General features: G+C 44.9%; 1 protein-coding gene across 2 annotated transcripts in view; it reads right to left on the bottom strand.

Moving 5' to 3' along the window:
* Window positions 1-22,088, bottom strand: part of KCNK10 (potassium two pore domain channel subfamily K member 10) — a 101,993-nt gene that overhangs the window by 67,146 nt on the left and 12,759 nt on the right. Inside the window, exons 1-2 of one of the 2 annotated variants that reach the window (XM_004584350.4) lie at window positions 7,959-8,095; window positions 757-1,091 (exon numbers count right to left, since the gene is read on the bottom strand). In XM_004584350.4, the coding sequence (XP_004584407.1) occupies window positions 757-981 (225 nt within the window). In that variant the 5' untranslated portion in view covers window positions 982-1,091; window positions 7,959-8,095. Of the gene's footprint in view, window positions 1-756; window positions 1,092-7,958; window positions 8,096-22,088 lie in introns of those variants that run through there. The other variant, XM_058655318.1, reaches the window with a different exon arrangement.

Below are 22,088 nucleotides of genomic sequence, written 5' to 3'. Positions count from 1 at the left end.
AAAGACTCAGTGGATCAATGAATGGACAGATAGACAAATGCATGAGTGAATTAATGAGAAATCACCTCCACAATAGTTGCCTTGCTTCTTTAGCGTACAACCCAACTTTGCATTGCTGTGTTCATGGCTCCATTTTCCTCGATATACACAGAATATTAACATCTTAGCACAAGACAAGACATACACTAAGAGGTCCAAAAATCACAAACTGAATGAAAGCTATTAATGTGATATTATCATTCCAGCCTCATAATCTTACCAGAATGGCTCTTCCATGTCCCCTTCAGCCTCTCCATCCATATACTCAGAGGCCTTTTCTCTACCTTACACTCAATGGTGTTGAATAGGTTAGTCCATCTTGGTTTGTTTAAAATTTCTTCTTCCTTGGCTTTTAGGACACCTTCTTAGCCCAGCATTCCCAAGACGAGTTCAGTATCCAGAAGTGAATAAGCACACATAGGTGCACTTGAACTTGAAAATCCAAAGCCCATCTGCCTGCTGTTGCCCGTGGCCTCCACATCCAAAACCAGGTAAGACACAGCATAACGTGCTGCTCCTGTGTCAGGGCCACCAGCCTCTGTCACATGTTTCCTGCTCTTCCCTGAGGTCTCAGTTCCAATGTCACCTCCCGGAAGAAGACTCCCTTGCCCACTGGGAGAAGGTCCACTAAAGGTAACACCTAGTGGCCCAGAAAGATTGATTCCATGCCGTCCTCCCTCCCCACAACTTGGTCTGTGCCTGACCAGCCCTGCTCACCTGAATCAACGTCTCCAGCTCCTGGGGGCTCACACACATGTGATCCCGCAGGAATTCTGCCTTCTCCAAGGCAATGGTGTTCTTCTGGCTACTCTCAAAGGGCTGCTCCAGGGCCCGAAAGACGAGCCCGCCCGTGACGAGGTAGACCACTACGACCACAAAGATGGCGACCACTGTCTTCCACTTCATGACGGTCTGCAGGCCCCCCTGGGAGGCGCCTTCCATCCTGGCTACCACCGTGGCTCGGGAGGAGATGGAGAGGCGGGGAGCCACAGGGTGCCCGTTAGTGGCGCTCTTGGGTTGGCACACGGGTGGTGCTGCTGCAGGCACGGCCACTGAGGATCAGGGAGCAGGGAGGAGAAGAGAGAGGGTGTTGATAAAAACAAAACACAAGACTTGTCAGAAACAAAGCACAGACAACCCTCTTATGCCAGCTGTTAAAGGTAAGGATTAAGAAAGGGTTCCCCAAGCCCAGGGAATTTGATCAATTGCTAGGTGCCCACTGGAGTTTTTAATCATTGAGCTCCTGGGTTTTGTTTGTTTGTTTATGTTAATTGAGTTTGGAATGTTTATATTTTTCTAGAAAGGGTCTAAATTGGCAAGTCACCTCTCTGTTATTTATAATTTACCTCCTCCCTTTGTTTCCTTGTTTAAACAGTATAAAACAAACAAGGAATCACCACAGACATGTGAGTTAGGTTTATTTGGAAGCAAAAAACTTCTGAGACCCACACATAGTTTTTCATCATGTGTATCTTCCATGAAAGCAGTAACATTTGTATTTTACTTATTTGACAAGCAGAAAGACAAAGGGAGAGGAAACAGAGGAATACCCAGCTCCCATATCCAAGCACAGAGGGCTAGAGCAGAGCCAGGGGCAGAAACGAGACGAACACCCAGTGGCCAAAACAGCCCTCTCATCATAAAACAAAGGAGGATGAGCTTGATAGAAGGTAAAAGTGTCAAAAGACACAAACAGGCTTGAGTTACTGAGGACAATCAACAGTAAACACAACGAAAATAAAAGGTAATTGCAATGATGAAACAAATAAGGATGATATTCTATGTCAGTAAAAGAGGTTTCCTTAAAAGAACTAACAAAAATAAAATAGATACTGACAGTATTTCCAAGTACATAATGTGATAACTTAGATGACTACTCCCGATCTACTCATAATAGAATTTTTCTTCTATCATCTTCTAATGAGAAGTCATTGGAGCAGAAATTTCCCCTTGGTTTTCAGAACACATAGAACTCTCCAAGGCCCCTTGTTCTCCAGAAGGGCAATTGCATTACCCTAGAAATAAACATATTAAGCAGAAGGCTTTTCTGCAGTGGCAGGAAGTTCAAGGTGGCATCCTATACATGATGCCTTCATGAATTACAGAAATGTGTCTCACGCAGCAGCAAACACTCATTGCACTTTGATCCTGCGCTCCCTTCAAGTATTCACATTCTTACAATGGGCTCCGCATGCTGCAGCCTGCCTGTGGATGGAAATAAGGTGCTACGAGTTGGCAAACCTAAGCACTTCTGTGGAACAACCAATCCCACTCCAGGGGCGGTTAAACCACTCAAAGCAAGATCAAAAGCAGACGTGTCTCTCCTTGTTCAAAACACTGGTAATCCTAATAGTCCCTGGCCATCAGGGTGATCCCTGAAAATATCTGCATTTGGAAACATCTACCTCTCCTCCTTTGGAAAACTGCTTTTCCCTTTGGAAATCAGGCCTTACATCAGCCTTTTCCTGGATATCACGCTGTCCAGTGCAATAATTCAATGTGATGCTTCCATCAGACTTACATGAACACAAAATACTCAGGGATCTCTAATGGAACCATCTGTGAAATGGAATGAGCTCCTGCTAAACTTCCCTCGTGATGCTACATTCAGGTTCCTGTTTGTCTTGACTGACATGGAGAAAGCGAACCTTGACAACAGTGGCTTTCCTTCAACCCTGATTTCATAACGGATTCATTCTACCTCCCCCTTGTCCAAACCCTTGTGTCTTTCCCCTGCCCACAGCTTCAGCCTCATTTTTCAGGCCACCCTCACCTGTCACCTGAACCAAGCTAACAGGTCCTAAATAACCTCCCTGTTTCACTTCTACACAGCTCCTGCACTACACATGAGTCATGGGCTAAATTTTACTTCTGGAAGCGCTTCTTTTCCTTCACCTGCCTCCTTTTTGGTTGGCAAACTAGTGGTCTCCAAAGACACCTGCATCCCAATCCCCAGGAACCATGAATGTGTTTCCTTGCATGGCAAAAGGGATTCTGCAGATATGACTGAGGACCGTAAAGTAGCAAGCTTATCCCAGATTGTGAGTGAGCCCAATACACTCTCGGGGGTCCTTAGAATAAAGATACAGAGATGGGTCAGAGAGAAGAAGCTGTGAAAGGAGAAACAGAGGTCGAGGTAACACAGACACAAGAACGAGGTGACTGGAACAAGCAAGAAACTGTTTCTCCCTTAGAGTTTCTGGGAGGAACCTACCCTATTGTCGCTTTGATTCCGGCCCACTGACACTGATTTTCAGCTTCAGACCTCCAGAATCACAAGATAACCAACTTCCATGGTTTTAAGTCACCAACCTTATGGCCATGTGTCACTCATACAGCCTTGCCTAGCACTCACAGGGGTGCTGAGAGCCTGTGTCTGTGTCACTCACTGGACGGAGAGCGCCATGAAGGCAGGTACAGGTTCTCCCTTCACTCTCTGCGGTCTCCACCCGGAGCTGCCTCCTTCATGATTCCTCCTTTACCCTTCCCAGTAGACTCGGCATGCTGGTCACCCCAGCGGGTCTGTGAACTTCCTGGAAGCAGACAGTTCACCTTTCCGTCATTGGCTCGCCATTTCCTAGCACAGTTCCTGGCATCGAGCACGTTTGGTTTCTGCTGCTGTTGTTGATAAACCCTTCAGAGTACACACAAATGCCCTATCAGAAGCAACACCACCCTCAATAAGATGCATTTATTTCACACTGAATTGGCATGAGAGACTTGTGCTGGGGTGAGGATAGGTCCTGATCCCTTCCAGCTTTGGAGCTTGTCTCCTGAAGAAGGACAGCCCACACGGATCTAGCATTAGATAGAGTCCCAGCAGGAGAGAAGCAATGTTCTGGGGAACGGAGGCCCACTGGAGCTGGGTTTCCTTCACTGAGCTGCATCGAGTGTGGTTCCAGCAGAATAAGACTTGGGAAAGGTACATTCAGGCCAGATCTTGCTGCCACCTTCCTAAAAGACTGTCCCCAGGAGCAGAGTGTGAAAAGAATCCACCAATTCCTGAACTTCTAAAGCACTATAACAAAACTGCAGTTTCTGTCCCCAACCCATTAGAAACTGGATGACTCTGACACTGTTTACTTATCTATGAAATATGAATCATTACCCCCACAACGACCCCAAGCACAGAGAGTGAGCCTCCCTGCTTTCCTGGCTGGAGTGTATTTGTACACATCAGGAAGATTGGCCAGGACTTCAGATTGCTACAAAATGTTTTGTGTCTCTGACTGAAAATGAAGTTGCCTGCTGTGACAAATGGGACCGTGCATTTCAAAGACTGGAAAAGAATTTGGGGTGTGGTTTTCTTCCTTAAGCTGGATCCGTTTTCAAAGGGTGTTTGAATGGACCCATCTCTTCCTCTCAGAAACCACAGTTGCTCTCACTCTAGCACACACTGGGATAGGCCACCAGAGGATTCTGCACCTGATGCCAGCAAACAAACAGCATGAGGCAGACGACGGCGACAGTGGTGACGGCAGCAGGAGTTCCTGAGCACCTGCCCACGCCTGTCACTCTGCCTCCTTGCTGACATCATTGTATCTGGTCCTCACCACAAGGTCTTCTCATGTTATGTGAAGCAAAGCCTTCCAGAAACAGAAGCCAAGTCTGAATGTGTAGGGATTTTAACAAATGTGCAAGGATGTGGAGAAAGAGGGACCCTGATGCAATGTTCGTGAGAATGCAAATTGCCACAATTGCTATGGAAAACAGCATGAAGATTCCTCTGAAAAACTAAAAATATATCCTCCATATGACACAGCTCTCCCACTCCTGGGAATGTATCCAAAGGCAATGAAATCATCATATAAAGAACTACCTGCCTCAATTCATAATAACTAAGATATGGAATCAACCTAAACATCCACCAACTGATGATTGCATTGAAAATGTTGTATATATACATGATGGAATACTACTCAGTCATTAAAAAGGATGGGATCCTAACATTTGCAACTTGGAGATGACATCTTTATCCTAAGAAAGTAAGCAAGCCAGACTCAAAAAGATAAATATCACACTTTCTCTTATTTGTGGTTGTAAGCATCTAGAGTATAAGAAGTGTGTGGATGTCATCTCATTTGGTGTATACTTACAAATATCAATTCACTGAATTGTACTTGTAAATGACAGTATATTCTTTCTTTACACATTAAAAAAGGGTGAAATGATGAGGACTCTTGAGGTACTAATGGTGTGTTATTCTTAATTCAAGTGTTGATAATGCACATGATTAGAAGACAAAACACTCATTTATCTGTCTCCTTATGTGTACTTATTGGTACAAATACTGTATTTCAACAAAATACTTTTTCAAATGGGTAGGGATTTTCATCAGGAGAAATGTATATTTAAGAAAAATGAGAGGGCACAAGGGAGGCCAGAGCAGCCAGAAGATGCGAGGTCAGGCTGACCAGCAGTGGAGAATGGAGGAAGGGTGAGACAGGTGTGTGAGCATGTGTGCAGCATAAGGAAGGTTCTGGAAGGTTGTCAAGGAGTTCCTGAGCTGAAGTGTCCATCAGAGGAGTTCCGTGCCTCCCTGGAACAATCCTGCAGCAACCCTCACCATGTGATCCTTGTCTTGCTCAGTCAGTGCCTGGGAACAGTCCATGGCAAGTGCACCTGCTGTGCAAGCCCAGTGATGGTTACCAGAGCATCGGGTGAGGCTCTCAGTCAATTAGACCACAACTGCAAGCTCAGGGTGGCTGCACACCCCCACTCCATAGACAAAGAACCTGGGACCCAGACATACAATCTGGTTAAGCCACAGTTAAGTATCTAGAAAGTTGCGGAACCAAGATTAAACTAAAATCTTCTGGAGTCAGAGCTACAGCTTAGTAAGCTAAGCTTCTGCTTGAGGCACTGGCATCCCATATGGGTGCTGGTTTGTGTCCCAGCTGTTCCACTTCTGATCCAGTTCTCTGCTTTTGGCCTGAGAAAACAGGGCAGGATGGCCCAAACCCTTAAAGATCCTACACACATGCAGGAGACCCAAAAGAGCCTCTTGCTTTTGGATCGGCTCAGCTCAGGCCATTGTGGTCATTTGGGGAATAAACGAGAGGATAGAAGATCTCTCTCTCTCTTTCTCTCTGTCTCTCTCTTTTTTTCTCCCTCCCTCCCTGTTAACTGTGCCTTCTAAAAATGAAATAAATCTTTTTTAAAGAAAACTAGAGTAGTCTGTTCACAGCACTGTGGTGCAGCAAGGTAAACCATCATCTGCAATGCCAACAGCCCCTTCCCAAGTCCCAGCTGATCTGCTTCTGATCCAGCTCCCTACCAATGCAGTTGAGAAATCAGCAGAAAATGACCCAAGTACTTGAGTTTCTGCCACCCACATGGTAGATATGTAACTTGAGTTCCAAGTTTCTGGCATCAGCATGGCCCACGCAGTTACTGCAGCCATTGGGCAGTAAACCTTCAAATGAAAGATGTCTTTCACTGTCTCTCCCTTTCTCTGCCTTTCAACTAAATAAAATTAACTTTTAAGAAATAATAACAAAATGAGACCAATCTGATTTCCAAGTCAATTCTACTATGGAGTGTAGTCATAAGAAAAGAGAAAACAAAACAAGTTCCTTCTATTCAGAAATGAGAAAGTCATTTGTTTCAGAAAAGTGAACAAATATTTACCTGTCTTTGAAATTGCCTACTGCAGCCTCCTAGTGTGGATGGAGTAACGGATGACTCACGGAAAGCAATGGCCTATCACACTTCACAACCAACAGAAGAGTTTTTGATGACAAACATGCTGGCAAGTACTGATCGGAAAGGAAATTGGGGGGGTGGGGGACAGAAACCCTTCAGTCAATGCTCATTTTCAAATGTTGATTAATAAATGCTGGTGCGTATCATCTTTACCTATATGCTTGCAGATATGGGGATTGCAGGGAGATATGTAGAAATCAACTTTTTCATGGCTGAAGACATTCTTAATAATTGTAATTATTCACCCTTTCCATTCCCGTGGACTCCACAGCAGCATTCATGTATGTTTGCCTAGCACCTTGCTTGGCACTGAGGATACCTGACTGAGTAAGACCCATCCTGGCTTTCGGACTGAATGGGAAAATCAACAAGAGATCTTGCTCATGAGCCCATTTGCTTTCCACAAAACTTTCCCCGAAGGAAAGTGATCATCACCTGCCTTCTAGAAGGGTGAAAAAAATGGGGTTCAGGGAGGTTACCCCTTGTGGCCTCTTGCAAGTGAACAGGCCGCAGCATGCTTGAATCCCACTTCGGACACCTAACCCTGAGCACCACCTAAGGAGGCGAATGGCATCCAGTAGCTTCTGGGTCTCCTAGCAACTGAGCTGCAGCCACCCCAGAGGTGCCACTGTCACACAGCAACGTGACTCTGCCTATTGATCCCGCCAAAGTACAACTGTGTCTATGGACACCTCCCCATATCCAGCTGCACTGTCCAGCGCTTCCAAAGAGCACCCAGATTCAGTATGGAGTCCCTAGAAAGCTTTCTGAGGCACAAGCAGACTTCAGGCTGGTGGAGAGGAAGGATGTCTGGAAGAGGGCAGGGCCAATGAGAAGCAAACGATTCCCTCTTAGGTGCCCCTTCCGCCGGGCCACAGTTATTGTGGGTGTCACTGCAGCCCGTGGGTTTCTTCCCTCTGGTGTCAGACATTCCAGCAGCCAAATCTTGTGTTTCCCATTACCATGCATTAGTCCCATGCCTTCAAGGGACCAAGCTCATGCCAGTAAGAATGCCACTAAATTAGCAAGCCATGTGTCTGCAATGCTACCCAAGGCTTTGTTTTTAGAGAGAAGAGAAGGGTCTCATGGAAAGACTAGGACCACAGTCTGGAAAAAGGAAGCACGGCTGAAAGAGTGGAAGGAAGAAGGAACAGGCTGCCACCAAGTCTCACATCTGTCCCTCCCCTCACCTTAGCCACACTCTCATCTCTCACCTGAATCACGGCAGCAGCCTCCGGTCCTGTCCCCCTGAAAGCCATCCTCCACACCCCAGCCACCTGCAGCTGTCTAACGTATGACTCTCATCACATTAACCCCTGCTCAAGATTCTCTGAAGGCTCCGTGGAGACTCAGGGTAAAAGTTCAGGCTGTGGGGCTCACTCCAAGACTCTCCCTTCTAGGACCTGGCACCTGCCTATCTCCCCAGCCTCACCCTCTGCCACACCCCCACAGGCAACCTTTGCCCCAGCCAAACCCAGCAGCACCCAAGTCAATCCCCTTGTAGCACCCAATGATGCCACCCTCTGGCTGCCCCAGAGAAGCAGGGCTTAATTCCCAGGTTCCTTTCTCCTCCCGATTCTTTCAATGTTTGTTGTTGTTTTATTTTGCTAACTCTTCACACTTCAAAAATCACCTTTTGTGTCATTTCTCAGTCCTCCTTCATTGGCCACCCCCTCAGCTTAGAGCCTCTTCTAATGTCTCAATGTGGAGCTTAGTAGATTGTGCACAACTAGAAGCTCCTAATTACAGTTTGTTCATTCTTAAATGTATTCATTTATCCATCCATAAATTCGCCTTGAGCAGCACACAGGACATCAAGTTCACAATCCTGCACCCAAGAAAACTTGACTGCACATGGTTAGTCTAGCAGAGAGAAGCAGCCTTGTTGCTACTACTGCTGTGTGTGTGTACGTGTGTGTGTGTTCTATTCATAAACACCCAGAGTCAAGGTGTTGAAAGCAAATGATCCTGGGAGAGCTAGCTCTTTGTGATATGTACAATCCCTGGAAATAATTAGAATGGAAATAGGGTTATAATCCTCTTCCTGGGGCTCCAAACAATTCTGTTCTAGATTTTATGGTTCTTTATGATGGAATACAAAATTCTCTTTTATTCATGGGTGTAAAATACTCGTTATGTCAAGAAAAAAATGATTTAACAGCACAAATCACCACTGGTGAATCCACACAGGCAGAATTCTCCTCCAGTGTGTCTTCCTGGAGTCCTTCCAACAAGGACCAAACTGCATAAACCAAAGCTTGCAGGATTGGCTCTCCTGCCCTGCCCCATCACTGCACACTCCACTGAGGCTCAAAAAACCAATGACTTCCCTTTTTCAAAGGCAACAAGCAAATGGTTTCTGCTCATCATTTCCCAACCCTTATATATATAAAGCAATGTCATGGCACAGCGTCAGGGGCCTTTTCCAGCAGCAAACAGGGCCCAAACCTGAAAAAAATGTTAAACTCTTGGGGACAAAGATCTTTTAAGTCCTTAGCCCATCCTAATTCTTTAACTCTGGAAACCCATTCATTGTGTTCCACCCAATCACAGTTACAAGTGGTTAGGGGTGTTTTGACACTGACCATATTTCCCTGAGTGTATCCAGAAGTGGCAAGTGTGCAAATGGTTGACGATGGTGAATGGAGGAGACAGCTAGAAACTTGATGTGTCAACTTTGTGTATATTCAACCAATGCACACCTACTGAATGCTTGAAACAGTGACAGACTCGAGGCTGCCCAGTCTCCGTCCACCACTAAGACTGAAGGGGTCAGTTCTACTGAGAAGTGTAAGACCACAGGAAACACATGATTTGCTATTTGTGTCTCTTCTGCTCTCAGTCTTTCTCCTCTGACCCAAGGTTCCCTTTGCCCTCATCCCAAAGACACCTGAGGCAACTGTGCTGCAGAACTGGAACTGTCCGGACACGTCTTGGTTCTCCATGGCCCTTCCATGTCCTTCTCTTCTTTGGCTTTTCCCTCTGGATATCCATTTTGTTCTTAGTGTGGCTCTCATCTGGAAGCTGTGCAATCTTTCCCACTTACAAGGTCATGGCCACACAGTCCCGAAAAACCAATATAACTGGCTCTCCTTATCCAAGGCTCCAAAGTTGCTGATTCAACTAACCATGGCTTTAAAATATTCAGAAAAAAAGAAATGTGTCTGTAATGAACATGTACTGAAATTTTTCTTTGTCATTATTTCCAAAACAATATAATGTAACAACCGTTTACATTGTATTATCTATAATAAGTGATAAATTCGGAGTATATAGGAGCATGTACATGGACTGCAGGCAAGCCACGCACCATGTTATATAACGGACTTACTTGTTGTTGTTTTTTTTTTTTTTTTTTCATTTGAAAGGCAGAGAGACAGAGAATCTCCCATCCGCAGACTCACTCCCCAAATGCACAACCAGGGCTGTGGTGGTCTGAAACTGGGGTACCAGAACTCCATGTAGTTCTCCCACACGTGTGGCAAGGACCCAAGTGTGTGAGCCATCACCAGCTGCCTACCAGGGTGCACATTAAAATGGAATTGGAACCAGAACTAAAACCGGGACATTGAATGTAGGCAATCTGACAGAGGATGTGGGTATCCTAAATGACATCCCCACAGCTGAGACAAACATCGTCTCATATAAGGGACTTGAACATGGCAGATATGGTAACCAAGGTGGATCCCATAACCAATCTCTCATGGATACTGAGGAGCAGATAACTGTCCTCTACCCTCTTGTGTCAAGAGCCCTGTTCCTTTAACATATAAACCCTGTCCTACTCTTTCATGTGGCTGGCAATGCTAGACCTGACTCCCAATGTCTCTCCTCTAGGTCCTGCTTTCCTCTGGGAGTGATTTCAGTGTCCCCATTCTTTTGAATTCCTCCCCATCACCAGTATCTCCGTCCTATTCCAACCACTGACTTGGGTCAGACTCTCCAGAAGCAGGTCCTAGATGGCGATGTGTTTGTAGACAATTTATTTAGAAGTGGAGGAAGCAAGAAAAGGCAAGAAACCTAGCAAGACAGCAAGTCCAGTCGGAGTCCAAGCTGTAGCTGAACCCATGGGGGGATCTGGAGCTTAAATCCCATCTTAGGGCTCATCAACCTTGACTGCAGCAAGTGAGGCTTTCTGATTCCTACCCAATGGAGGCATTGGCTTCCTGAATGGAAACTGTGGAAAGTCATGGAAAGCCTCTGGGGGAGGCGGTGGGTAGAAGCCAGAAAGGAGGCAGCCCAGAGAGGCCACAGGGCTGATACACACAGCACAAGAGAGCCCAGAGCTCCAAAGCCCCAACGGCATCTAGTACAATCACAGCCCCAGCAGCCACGCCTCATGTCCTTCTCAGAAATGCACAATGAGAGGAGCAACAACTGATCTGGTCCCAATATCTGTGTCACCACCACCACCCAGATTCATACATTGAAACCTAATCACCAATGTGATTAGGAGGTGGGGCCCTGGCACAGTTATTAGGCCAGGAAAGTAGCACACTCATGAATGGGATAAGTATGCTATGAAAAAAAAGAGAGAGAGAGAGAGAGAGATCTGGGTCACTTCCACCATGTGAAGCTGCGGAGAGATGACAACCATCAGTAAATCAGGAAATGGGCCCTGACCAGACACCAAATCTTCCTGAGTCTGCAACTTTCAAGTCATTAGAATAGTGATGAAGAAGTTGGTGCTGTTTAAAAGCTCTCCAGGAGCAGGAATGTGACCCAGTGTGACCCCTACCAGGTCCCATATCAGAGTGTCTGGGTTGAATACCCAGCTTTAGCACCCGACTCCACTTCCCCTGCTAACGCAGACTCAGAAAGGCAGCTGGAGCTAGGTTCCTGTCATCCACATGGGAGACCTTGAGTTCCCAGGGTCCTAACTTTGATGCAGAAATTGGAGAGTGAACCAGCAAGTTGGAGCCTTTCTTTCTGTCTCTCATTCTTTCAATAAATTAAAATGAAAAAAAAAAAGAGCTGTCTAGACTATGGCACTTTGCTACCATAGCCCAAACTGATTGACTGGGACACTGACTGGCACATCTCGCCTTTTCAGTTCTCTTCCTTAATTCCTCCAACATCATCCGGCCTCTGCTTCCCCAACTATGATAACTTCACTACGTTCTCCTCCACCATCCCACGCTGCTTAGATCCCATGTTCAACACTTCTCTCCAATTCATCAACTCAAGCCCTATCCTTTTGTCTATGCTTAGAAAACCCCCTGTTGGGTAGCCTATAGTTTCAGGTGCTGGAAGCTGGGTCCCCAATATGTGAGGGTTGGAAGTGGTGGGATCTTTGAGGTCTGGTTGGGAGGCTCTTAGGTCATTGGGGATGCTGCCCTCGGAAGGGACTGTGAGACCACAGTTCTTCTCTGGCTTCCTGCTTGCAGTGTGAGTCCCCCTTTTACATGAGCTCCCACCAAGACCATCTGCAATGAGTGACACAGCTTGGTAGCAGTGGGGGGAAGAGAGGAAGGTGAGAGCATGCCCAAGCCCCAAGCCTGCATCATGCTACCTGGACATTCAATATCCAAAACTGTTAGCTCAATGAACATAGTTTCTTAATAAAAGTAGCCAGCCTTGTGTATTTTATTACAGAAGGAAAAACAGACTAGCACAAATCCTCTATATCATATTCCTACTCCCTGCTCAGAGTCCTCATCCCAACCTCTGAACGCTGCTACAGAAATCAATCACTCTCAGCCCAGGGTTCCTTTCTTGGACTGGCCCTCCATGCCCCACAGCAGTCGCATCCTGCTTCCCTACACATTTGTTGTCACAACAAGTCATGAAGATGTTAAGGTGCATCTCACTCCAAACAAACCTGAAATTGTATCCAGACATCCTACTATTCAAGACAATGACTTTACAAAAGGATTTCCCGCAGAAAGCCTTTAAACAGCACTCTGCTTATGTCTAAAATGGGTCTTGGTTTATATTCATATGTTCATAAGAACAAACCACTTTATGCAGCGTGAGGTCTGCCCTCCCCATAGTCACCCTGCTCCTGGGTCAAGGCGAGGGAAGCTCCACTTCCCAGTACATTCTGCTTCTCAAGCCACCTGTTTGCCAATGCAGCTGTGCAGTGTTCCTGCTCATATCACAACCACTAAAACCTCCTACAAAAAACCTAAATGGGAAAAAAAAATGTGGATGTTTCTTTCCTCAATATGCCTACCAAGTCACAAAAATAAACAAGATTTGTCAAAGGGAGAAAATAGTTTTCTACAAAACACCCCCACCAAATGGGTATGCATGGTGGCAGCACCACTGGATAATTTCCTTCCAAGTGGCTCCTCTAAATGCATATTAGTGCTGCTGACATCAGCAACATTTCTGTGATTTACTGCAAATGCAGCTCTCAGAAGCTGGGAGTGGGCGAGGTTAGAGGAAGAGAGAAATCTAAAAGGGAAAATAATACGCCCATTATTCCGCGTAAGGCTAGGGAGACAGCGCAGTAGAAAATGTACAAACCCATTCATCTGAACATTGAGTCATGTTCTGAAATATTCATAGCTCTGATTAATGAAGTCTTCAAGGAATCCACAGACTTACTAAAAAGAATTGCAGAAGCAGATTCCCTTCCTCAAATCAGTGAACCAGTGAATTCCCAGCGACACCTAGGTTTAAGGGAGGGGAAATGCGGCCTAAAAGATATATGCTCAAATCTGCCTGGGACATGTGAGGGCTGAACCAGCCTCGTGGGGAATTTTCCACATCAGAGATGCTGGTTAGACCAAAACCTCAGCCAGTCCCAGAATATTCTTCTTTGTTTTTTGTTTTTGTTTTACGTTTTTATTTTGAATTTTTGAATTATATGGTACAATTTTGTATAGACTGGGATTTCCCACCTCCCCAAACTCCCACCCCCAAAAGATTGTCCCCATTTTGCTACAATGGTTATATAGTCCTTTGTAAGGAATCTTAATTCCATCAGTCTTATATAAGTGTACCCCGACATTGCAGGTACAGACAATGTCAGACAGTCCCATTGTCTACACATGTCCAACAGTTTCATTGGGAATCCACCTTCCATCTGGAAGCAGGGATGCCCAGAATATTCTTTGTTCCTATTAATTCTACCAGGAAAGCTTGACTTCCTGTAGATGCCTCTTGAAGGCATCAGAATCTCCCTTAGTCCCAATCCCAGTGCGAGGCATGTAGCAAGACCTCCTCAGTTACTGGTCACAAAAGGAATTCAGCAGATGTCTGCCTGTTGTGCTTTGTCCACAGGAGGCACAGAACTGGTACGCAGACCTCCCAGCTGAGGGAAGAGTAAAGGAATCCAGTGTGAGGGACAACGGGTAGGACCTCCACCTCCACGGTCTAGTAATTCAGAAAAAGCCCAGTGTTTAAGGTCTAGGAAAGGCATTCCAGATCCCAACAAGCCAGCAGATCTTCTCATGAAGGAATCTGCCCAAGCTGCTGGGCTGGGCTGGGCCTGAGGCTGTGTCCCAACCAGCGGCCCATATGCAAGGGTGCACTGAAGTTTGCTTCAGGATCAGTTTCAAGAGTTAAATTCTTCTTCGCCACTCAGACCCAAAGCTGCTCCCCAGGCAAAATCTCTATGGGATGAGTTAATCACAGTGAAGCAGTCCCTGTGGACATATTTGCCTTCAAAGAACTCCTCAGTTATAAAAACTATGGGACAATATGCAAGAACCTAAGAAAAAGCAGCAAACATTGGCATGTGTGTTCAATAATTTAGTGTAGAGCGAAAGTACTGCGTTGTGCTTGCCATGTAAATTACTGTTAACTTTTTTTTTAGATTTTTTTTAGTGGAAAGGCAGATTTACAGCAAGAAGGAGAAAACAAAGACAAAGAGCTTCTGTCTACTGGTTCAATTCCCAGGTGGCCTCAACGGCCAGAACTGAGTCCATCTGAAGCCAGGAGCCTGGAGCTTCTTCTGGCTCTCTCACACATGGGTACAGTGTCCCAAACACTTGGACCATCCTGCATTCTCAGCCATAAGCAGAGAGCTGACGGGAAGTGGAGCAGCTGGGACACAAACCAATGCTCATGTGGGATCCAGCCAGAAGCAAGGTGAGGATTTAGCCACTAGGCTATTGCACCAGGCCCAACTCTTAATTATTGATGCAGGATCCTTGTTAACAGCAAATGGCAAGGGAAAAAAACCACAAAAGAAGAAAACCACTTCATCAACTTTAAAATGTTATCTTTGAGTTCCCCAGTTTGGGCCAAGGAACAGAATCTTCATAGAAAATCTTCGCTTATATTTAATTCATCATACAATTTGGACTCAGCCCATCCTTAATTGCTTTGAAATTGCGTCTGAAAAGGTCATTTGAAAAACTCCTTGATGGTTATGTCTCCTCCATTTCACAGAAAGAAGTTAAAGGGAAGGCATAGAAATTGGTAGAATCAATTAATGTTGTAAGAGACTCTGCCTGGCTGTGTGGACATTTGTGAACCTTTCCAAGAATTCCCTGGGACCTGTGCTGTGGTAGTAGGTTAAGCCTCCACCTGCAGTGGCTGGCATCCCGTATGGACACCAGTTCCAGTCCTGGATGCTCCACTTCCCATCCAACTCCCTGCTTGTGGCCTGGGAAAGCAGCAGAGGATGGCCCAACTCCTTGGGCGCCTGCGCTCATGTGGAAGAAGGGCTACTGGCTCTGGTCTTGGCACAGTTCTGGCCACTGAGGCCATTTAGAAAGTGGACGAATGGATGAAAGATCCTCTCTCTTTCTGTCTCTCCCTCTCTCGATGACTTAGCTTTGCAAATATTTTTTCAAATAAGCATTGGATGAAGACCTACTATGTGCTCAGCACTGTGAGGTGTACTGAGGGTATTTAGTAGGAGCATTAACTACCACCATAAATAACTTCGTTCATGACTACTTTCCTCTATTGGCTTTAGCAATGAAGCCCAGAATGCTGTGACAGTTTCTACACAGTAACCCGGTGGGATAATTTCCAGTTGAATGTGTGTGGTCCAACCCACACAACCTGAAAGTAGAATCCAACATGGACTGCCAGATTTGGCAAAGAAAACTACAGGACACTTAGATCAATTTGAACTTCAGGGGGAAAAAATTGGACTACATTTGTCCCGAGTATTATTTAGGACATGTTGACTTTACAATTTTTTTTCTGAAATTCAAATACAGCTGACCATTTGCTATTTTATCGCTAAATTAGGGATGGCAGAAGCAAATCTATCAACCACATAGCAGGTAACATGCAGCCATATAACAAGCCAAAAATGCATTGAAGTAATGAGTTGAGAGCTGTGATTTAAGTGTGTTCCCTGACATTCACGTGTTAGGAACTTAATCCCTAACGCAACAGCATTGACCCTCCGCACAGGAAAGGAATTTTTTCTGCCTTCAGAGTGCTAGACTCCAACATAGGCTCTTCATTGGTCGCAAGCCTGCTGAGTTTTCAGTGGGAATTACATCATTGGCTTTCTTGGTTCTCAGCCAGTCTTGGACTGGGACTAAATCATCAGCTCTCCTGGGTATCTAGCTTGCTGAGTCACCCTATAACTCTTTAGACCTGCCCACTATAATTCTGAGAACTAATTCGTTATTTCTGTGCCATGTGCCTACCTGACTCCACTGTCTGCTACAGAATAGAGTAATAGTCACACTATACGGTTATTATTAACCATGCTTTCCATTGAGAAAACTTGATGTGAAAAAGAAAAAAGGAAAACAAAGGTTGCAATCTGCTGAATTTTGCTGGGACTTAATTACATACCCCAAACCAGTCGGGAATGCAGACATAAAATCTAAATCAAATCTACTACATATTGCATTATAATACGTGTATTGTTAAGCATAAGGTAACTAATAATGCAAAGCACATGACTGGAATTTTGAGTGAGGATCCACAGTCATATGAGCTTTGTCTCCTTCTCAGTCCCCATACTTGGTCCCAAGACCTCCAGGACATCAAAAACAGAGGAAAGAACAAAAAAGACAGAATCTAAAACTTAGGCTCTAGTCCGGCTCTGTACTCTGTCACTCTAACCATGCACTATGAAACCAGAACACCTGGCACAGGTGCCACATCGTGTGACTTACTCTCTGTACCACTTACTCCCTCATCTGTAAAACAAATACAACAAAGAATCGCCTCATTGAATTTTGCTGTAAATTAAATACATCAAACTCACAGGGTGCTTAGTATGTTGAATGGCTCTGCTGAGTACTTAATAATTGCTACTTGAAACAATGATTAATTAATCAATAAAATCCATGGAAGGGGAAATGTGTTACTCAACACTGAATATAATGTTAATTGAATAAGTCTATATTAAATTCATTTAGAATAGTTTTATTTTAACTACCATTAGGCATTGTCAGTGGCTGCTGTCTTCTCATCTTCCCCTGAGGATGCTGATAACGCTGCTTTCCACCCTTGGAAAACATTTAGATGCCATTACCTGCTTCCTGCACGTAGGTTATGCATTTCTCAGGAGGCATTCATCAATATTTGAATTCAGAAACTCCGATTCTCTTAAATGTCTTTTATATGTATTTCCTCACTCATATGTTCTCACACTGGAAACTCTAAAAGGCATCTTAAGCAAAGCAATATGTAATTGGGGACTTAATGTGAGCTTATCAGTAACAAAGATAACATTAACAAGGGTGACAATGTTCTGTTGCATGCATCACTGGAAAGAATTTTCCTGGACATTTAGAAGAGATATTTTTCTCCAAATTAATAAAAATCTGCTGTGTTCTGTCAACCTTGAGAAAAGAAATTGGGAAATGGGCTTAAGTAAATGATTTAGAATTATTATAGTTCCCAAATTTGAATAATTACCTTTAATGAATACTTTAGTGAATACTTTAGTGAATACTTAAGACTCTTTCTTAAAATTTGTAAACTTCCTCAATGGCTCCAAGCAACAACACGGTGATTTTAAATAATGAATAGAAACACTTAGAATGTCTAAGAGGTCCACGCAGAATCAAAATCGAAACAGAATCCACTGAGAACATCTTCACAAATATTAGTCACTTAGTTAAGATTACTCATCAGCTTCCAACTGTGCACTCAAAAAGTGCATCCCCATGGCAAGTTTCTCCTAGGAGCCTTAGCCTTATTCAAAGACCCAACCACCAAGTTTTAGAATCTTGGCAACAACAGCACTTCCGCTCTTGGGTTGCTGATTAACACACATTTGATCCTTAGCTAGCACTTACCTTTGCCAGGCTACCCACTTTTTCCCTAGGCACATTTAGCACTACTTATCCATTCCCTGTCTGATCCAACCCAACGCTTGTGCTACAATGCACAGGGAAGTGACTTGGGACACAGGTAGAATCTTGCACAGTGAAGGTACATTTAGATCCCAAGGCCACTTTATGTCACGCTTCATGTTCTAACCCTGCATGGCTTCTGAATTCTCACATGACTATACATAAAATCCCTACATGTTGTAAGATTTAGAGACATTCAGCCATACACCCATAGACCAAATCCTGAATCCTGCTTCTACCTTTCACTTACTGTAGGATGCAGGACAGTGCACTCATCTCTTGGAGCCCCAGTGTCACACACGAAATGAGGGTAGCACTGGTGCCCAGTGAATATATACTCTGTAAGGTAGCTATCACCAAAAACTAGCATATTGGCCATCAATGGTCAGACACTCAATAAACAGAGGTTGCTGCTGTCATTCTAACTTCACCACCAATTTCTCCATCACCAGGTGCACGCACTGACCCTGATCTCTCTGAATGCGCATTCCCACCTCCCACACTACAGCCCACGTGCCGTTCCTCCTGCCTGCTGCTCTGATCTGATAGCTGAGTCACACCCTGGTGAACTGATGTAACAGGCCAGCAGACAGAGGAGAGATGGAGAGAGTATCCTTGGAGAGTTTCTCCTGACCCTACTATAACTGCCCATGTAGCTTGAACCTGCTGGCTCTCCATTCACCTTCAACTCTTCTCTCCTAAGTGGACATCCAAGCAGCTGATGGAACCCTGGATCAACCTCAATGCCTAAAACTAGAAACTTGACATTAATACTAAATTCTGAATGGGGTCACTGTGGTCAAAGCAGAGTGTCATTATACAAGGAGGCTTCCAAAACTTCATGGAAGATTATTATTATCTTTTAATTCCATATTCTATGAACGTTTTCAATGGTTTTATTTTTATTTGAAAGCAGAGTTACAGAGAGAAGAGAGAAACAGTGGGAGATCTTCCATCTGTTGGTTCATTTGTCAAATGGCTATAACAGCCAGATCGAGCCTATCCAAAGCCAAGAGCCAGGAACTTCCTCTGGGTGTTCCATGTGGGTGGAGGCACCCAAGGACTTCAGCTATCCTACTCTGCTTTCCCAGGCCAAAACCACAGAGCTGGATCAGAAGTGGAGCAGCTGAGAGGCAAATCCAGATTCATCCTTAATGTTCGTACAGAACACAACCATGCTTTCAAATGAACTGGATGGAATTTCAATTTCACAAGGTTTGGGGCTAAAAATGATTTATATTATTTTTTTAAATAAATAATTCACTATCCCAGTCCCCTTCATACATCTCTGTCTCAATCCATCATGGGTTTTCAGTTTACATTGAAGCAAAGACTTGTTGCATTCTTTTTGATCTAAGATGGATTCTCAACCCTGCAATTTACTAACTATAGGACCTTGAGGAAATACATTTATTCATAAAGAAAACATTAATTGAAAAGTACTACGTGCCAGGCAATGTGATCAACCTCCTAAGTGTCAGTGTTCTTCTCTGTAAAAGGGGATTAATAGCATTCCCTGACAACACAGATACTGCCAAGATTAAATAAGACAAGATGTGTGAAGTGCCTGGCACTCTTCCACATTCATTGTAACAATAACTGTTAGTGTCTTTCATCATCACCATTATCATCATCTTCTGTCTTTGTAGAGCATTTAGCACCACTAATTAAGTTGTCCTTGTTAAAGCTCTCTTCTCCCTTAACTTCACAGAGATAGCCATTTTGCTGGCTTTACTAATTTTTTTTTTTTAGTTTTGGTTTACAAAATTAACAAACAGAATTTTTCAGGGAGTTATAGGCACAATGCAGAGAATTGTAGCCATGTGTTATTACAGAGGGTGCCCAGCAGGAGTGGGTGGTTAGCAAAAGATTTTCTGAGGACATGACATTTGGGCTATGATTTCAGAGGAGAGGAGAAGCCACTTTGGACGTTTGGGCAAAAGAGAATTCCAAGACAAAAAGGTCCTATAGAACAGGGACATTTTAATAAGGAACAGTTTGATTTATTCAAGGAACAAAAAGAAGGCCGGAAAGGCCTGGGGGAAGATGGCTCAAGACAAAGTTTAGAAAGGAGGTTCTCTGCAGGCCAGCAATGAAAACTCCTAAGTCACACTGGCCTGTGGAATTGAAACTGAAGGCATGACACAATCCTCATTTCTTTCATTCCGATCACGTTGGCCGCTCCATGGAGGATCTGCTCACGGGAGCAGGAGTAGGAGGAGACCAATAGAAAGGCTGTGTCAGCCATCTAAGTGGAAACGATACAGATAGGAAGACAGCAAGAGAAGCTGAGGTTTGATAACATGACACGCTGCCTTGCCCACAGCAGCCCTGCTCATCTGGCCCCACTACCCAAACCACTTCCCTTCGGACATCACCAAACCCCACCCTCCTCCTTTCGCTGTGTAGTAGAAAACTATGGTGACTATGACTTTTCCACTTAGAACTGGTGCTAGCTAAAAAATATCCAATATGGCTCATTATAATAAAAAAAAATTACCATGAAAACCGTTCTAACTCCTATGAGGCAACTGACACCATGAGACTTCTGGGATTTCCAAAACACGGAAAACAGGAACTCAAGCCCCATCCCAAACTCCACCACCTTTATATATGTATATTGGAAAGGCAGACCAGATTAATGGAAAGAAAGAGAGACAGAGAGAAAGATCTGCCATCTGCTGGTTCTCTACCCAAATGGCTGCAACAGCCAGAGCTGAGCTGATCTAAAGCCAGGAGCCAGGAGCTTCCTCTGGGTCTCCCACACAGGTTCAGGTCCCAAGGCTTTGGGCCATCCTTCACTACTTTCACAGGCTGTAAACAGGGAACTGGATGGCAAGTGGAGCAGCAGGACTAGAAGTAGAGCCCACATGGGGTCTTGATGCTTGTAAGGTGGGGATTAAGCCATTGAGCCATCATAACAGGCATCACCTTTGCATAATCAGTTAAATCACACCATAGGTACCACCCCCAAACCTTGTTGATTGCAGCTCATTTTCTCCTGAGTTTGCTTGTGCTCCTTCCTGTTTAAATACTTTCACTTTAAACAAATCTTGTTTCTTCACTCATCTTCACTTACCTGTGTTCTTTGACTTCCTATGGAGATTCGAATCTGGACTAACCCTATCCAGGGGCCAGCCCACAACAGAGCCAGCACGGAGGCAGCAGGCATAGGTAGAGACAGATTCTGGGTATGTGTTAGAGGTTTTAGTGGGCAGGACTTGCTGGTCAATGTGGTGTTAAGTGGCAGAGGGCAGGAAAGTGATGACTCACACTGCAGGTCTAGGTTTTAGCTGATACAAGTAAATAGAATAGAGGTGCTAACTATTGAGAAGAGGAAGTGCTGGGAGGCACAGGTTCAAGTTGAAAGTTGGCTATTCTGCTAGGAGGAAGCCATGAGATCCTTGAATGGAACCATCAGGCAGACAGTTGGATATGAAAGTCTGGCAAGCCACACTCCAAAGTGATGGCAAGGGGCCTGCGCAGTGGCTCAATGGGCTAATCATCTGTCTGCAAGTGCCAGGATCCCCTATGGGCACCGGTTCATATTCCAGTGGCTCCACTTCTGAGTCAGCTCTCTGCTTGTGGCTTTGGAAAACAGTGGAGGATGGTTCAAGTCCTTAGGACCCTGCACCCAGGTGAAAGACCTGGAGGAAACTCCTGGCTCCTGGCTTTGGATCAGCTCATCTCTGAATATTTCCACCATTGTGGAGTGAACCAGTGGTTCTGTCAAAAATGCTGAGTTCTGGCTGCATGGTTAAGCTCTGCAGGAACAGAACCATCTCTGCACTTCCAGGGTCTAGAAACACGCCTGGCACAAACAGGATACTCGGACACAGACAACTGGCCTGGAAATTAAGATGCCAGTCAGCACACCAGCATCCTGGTCCCAGTTCCAGCTTCCTGCGAATGCATACCTGACAGGCGGCAGTCAGAACTCAAGTGGTTGGATCCCTGCCACCCAGATGAAAGACCTGGATTGAGTCCCCAGCTCCCCACTTTGACCCACCCCACTGGATGAAACCCATGAGCTCCAGCCATTGGAAGAACCGTCAGATAACATCTCACTGCAAGAACAGGGAGACTGAACAGACCATCCAGCTAAACTACACA

This window comes from Ochotona princeps, chromosome 26 (genome assembly GCF_030435755.1).
Source record: "Ochotona princeps isolate mOchPri1 chromosome 26, mOchPri1.hap1, whole genome shotgun sequence".
Classification (NCBI taxonomy): Eukaryota; Metazoa; Chordata; class Mammalia; order Lagomorpha; family Ochotonidae; genus Ochotona; species Ochotona princeps.
Note: the sequence above shows the minus strand (reverse complement) of the source record. Positions and strands in the feature narration are given on the sequence as shown.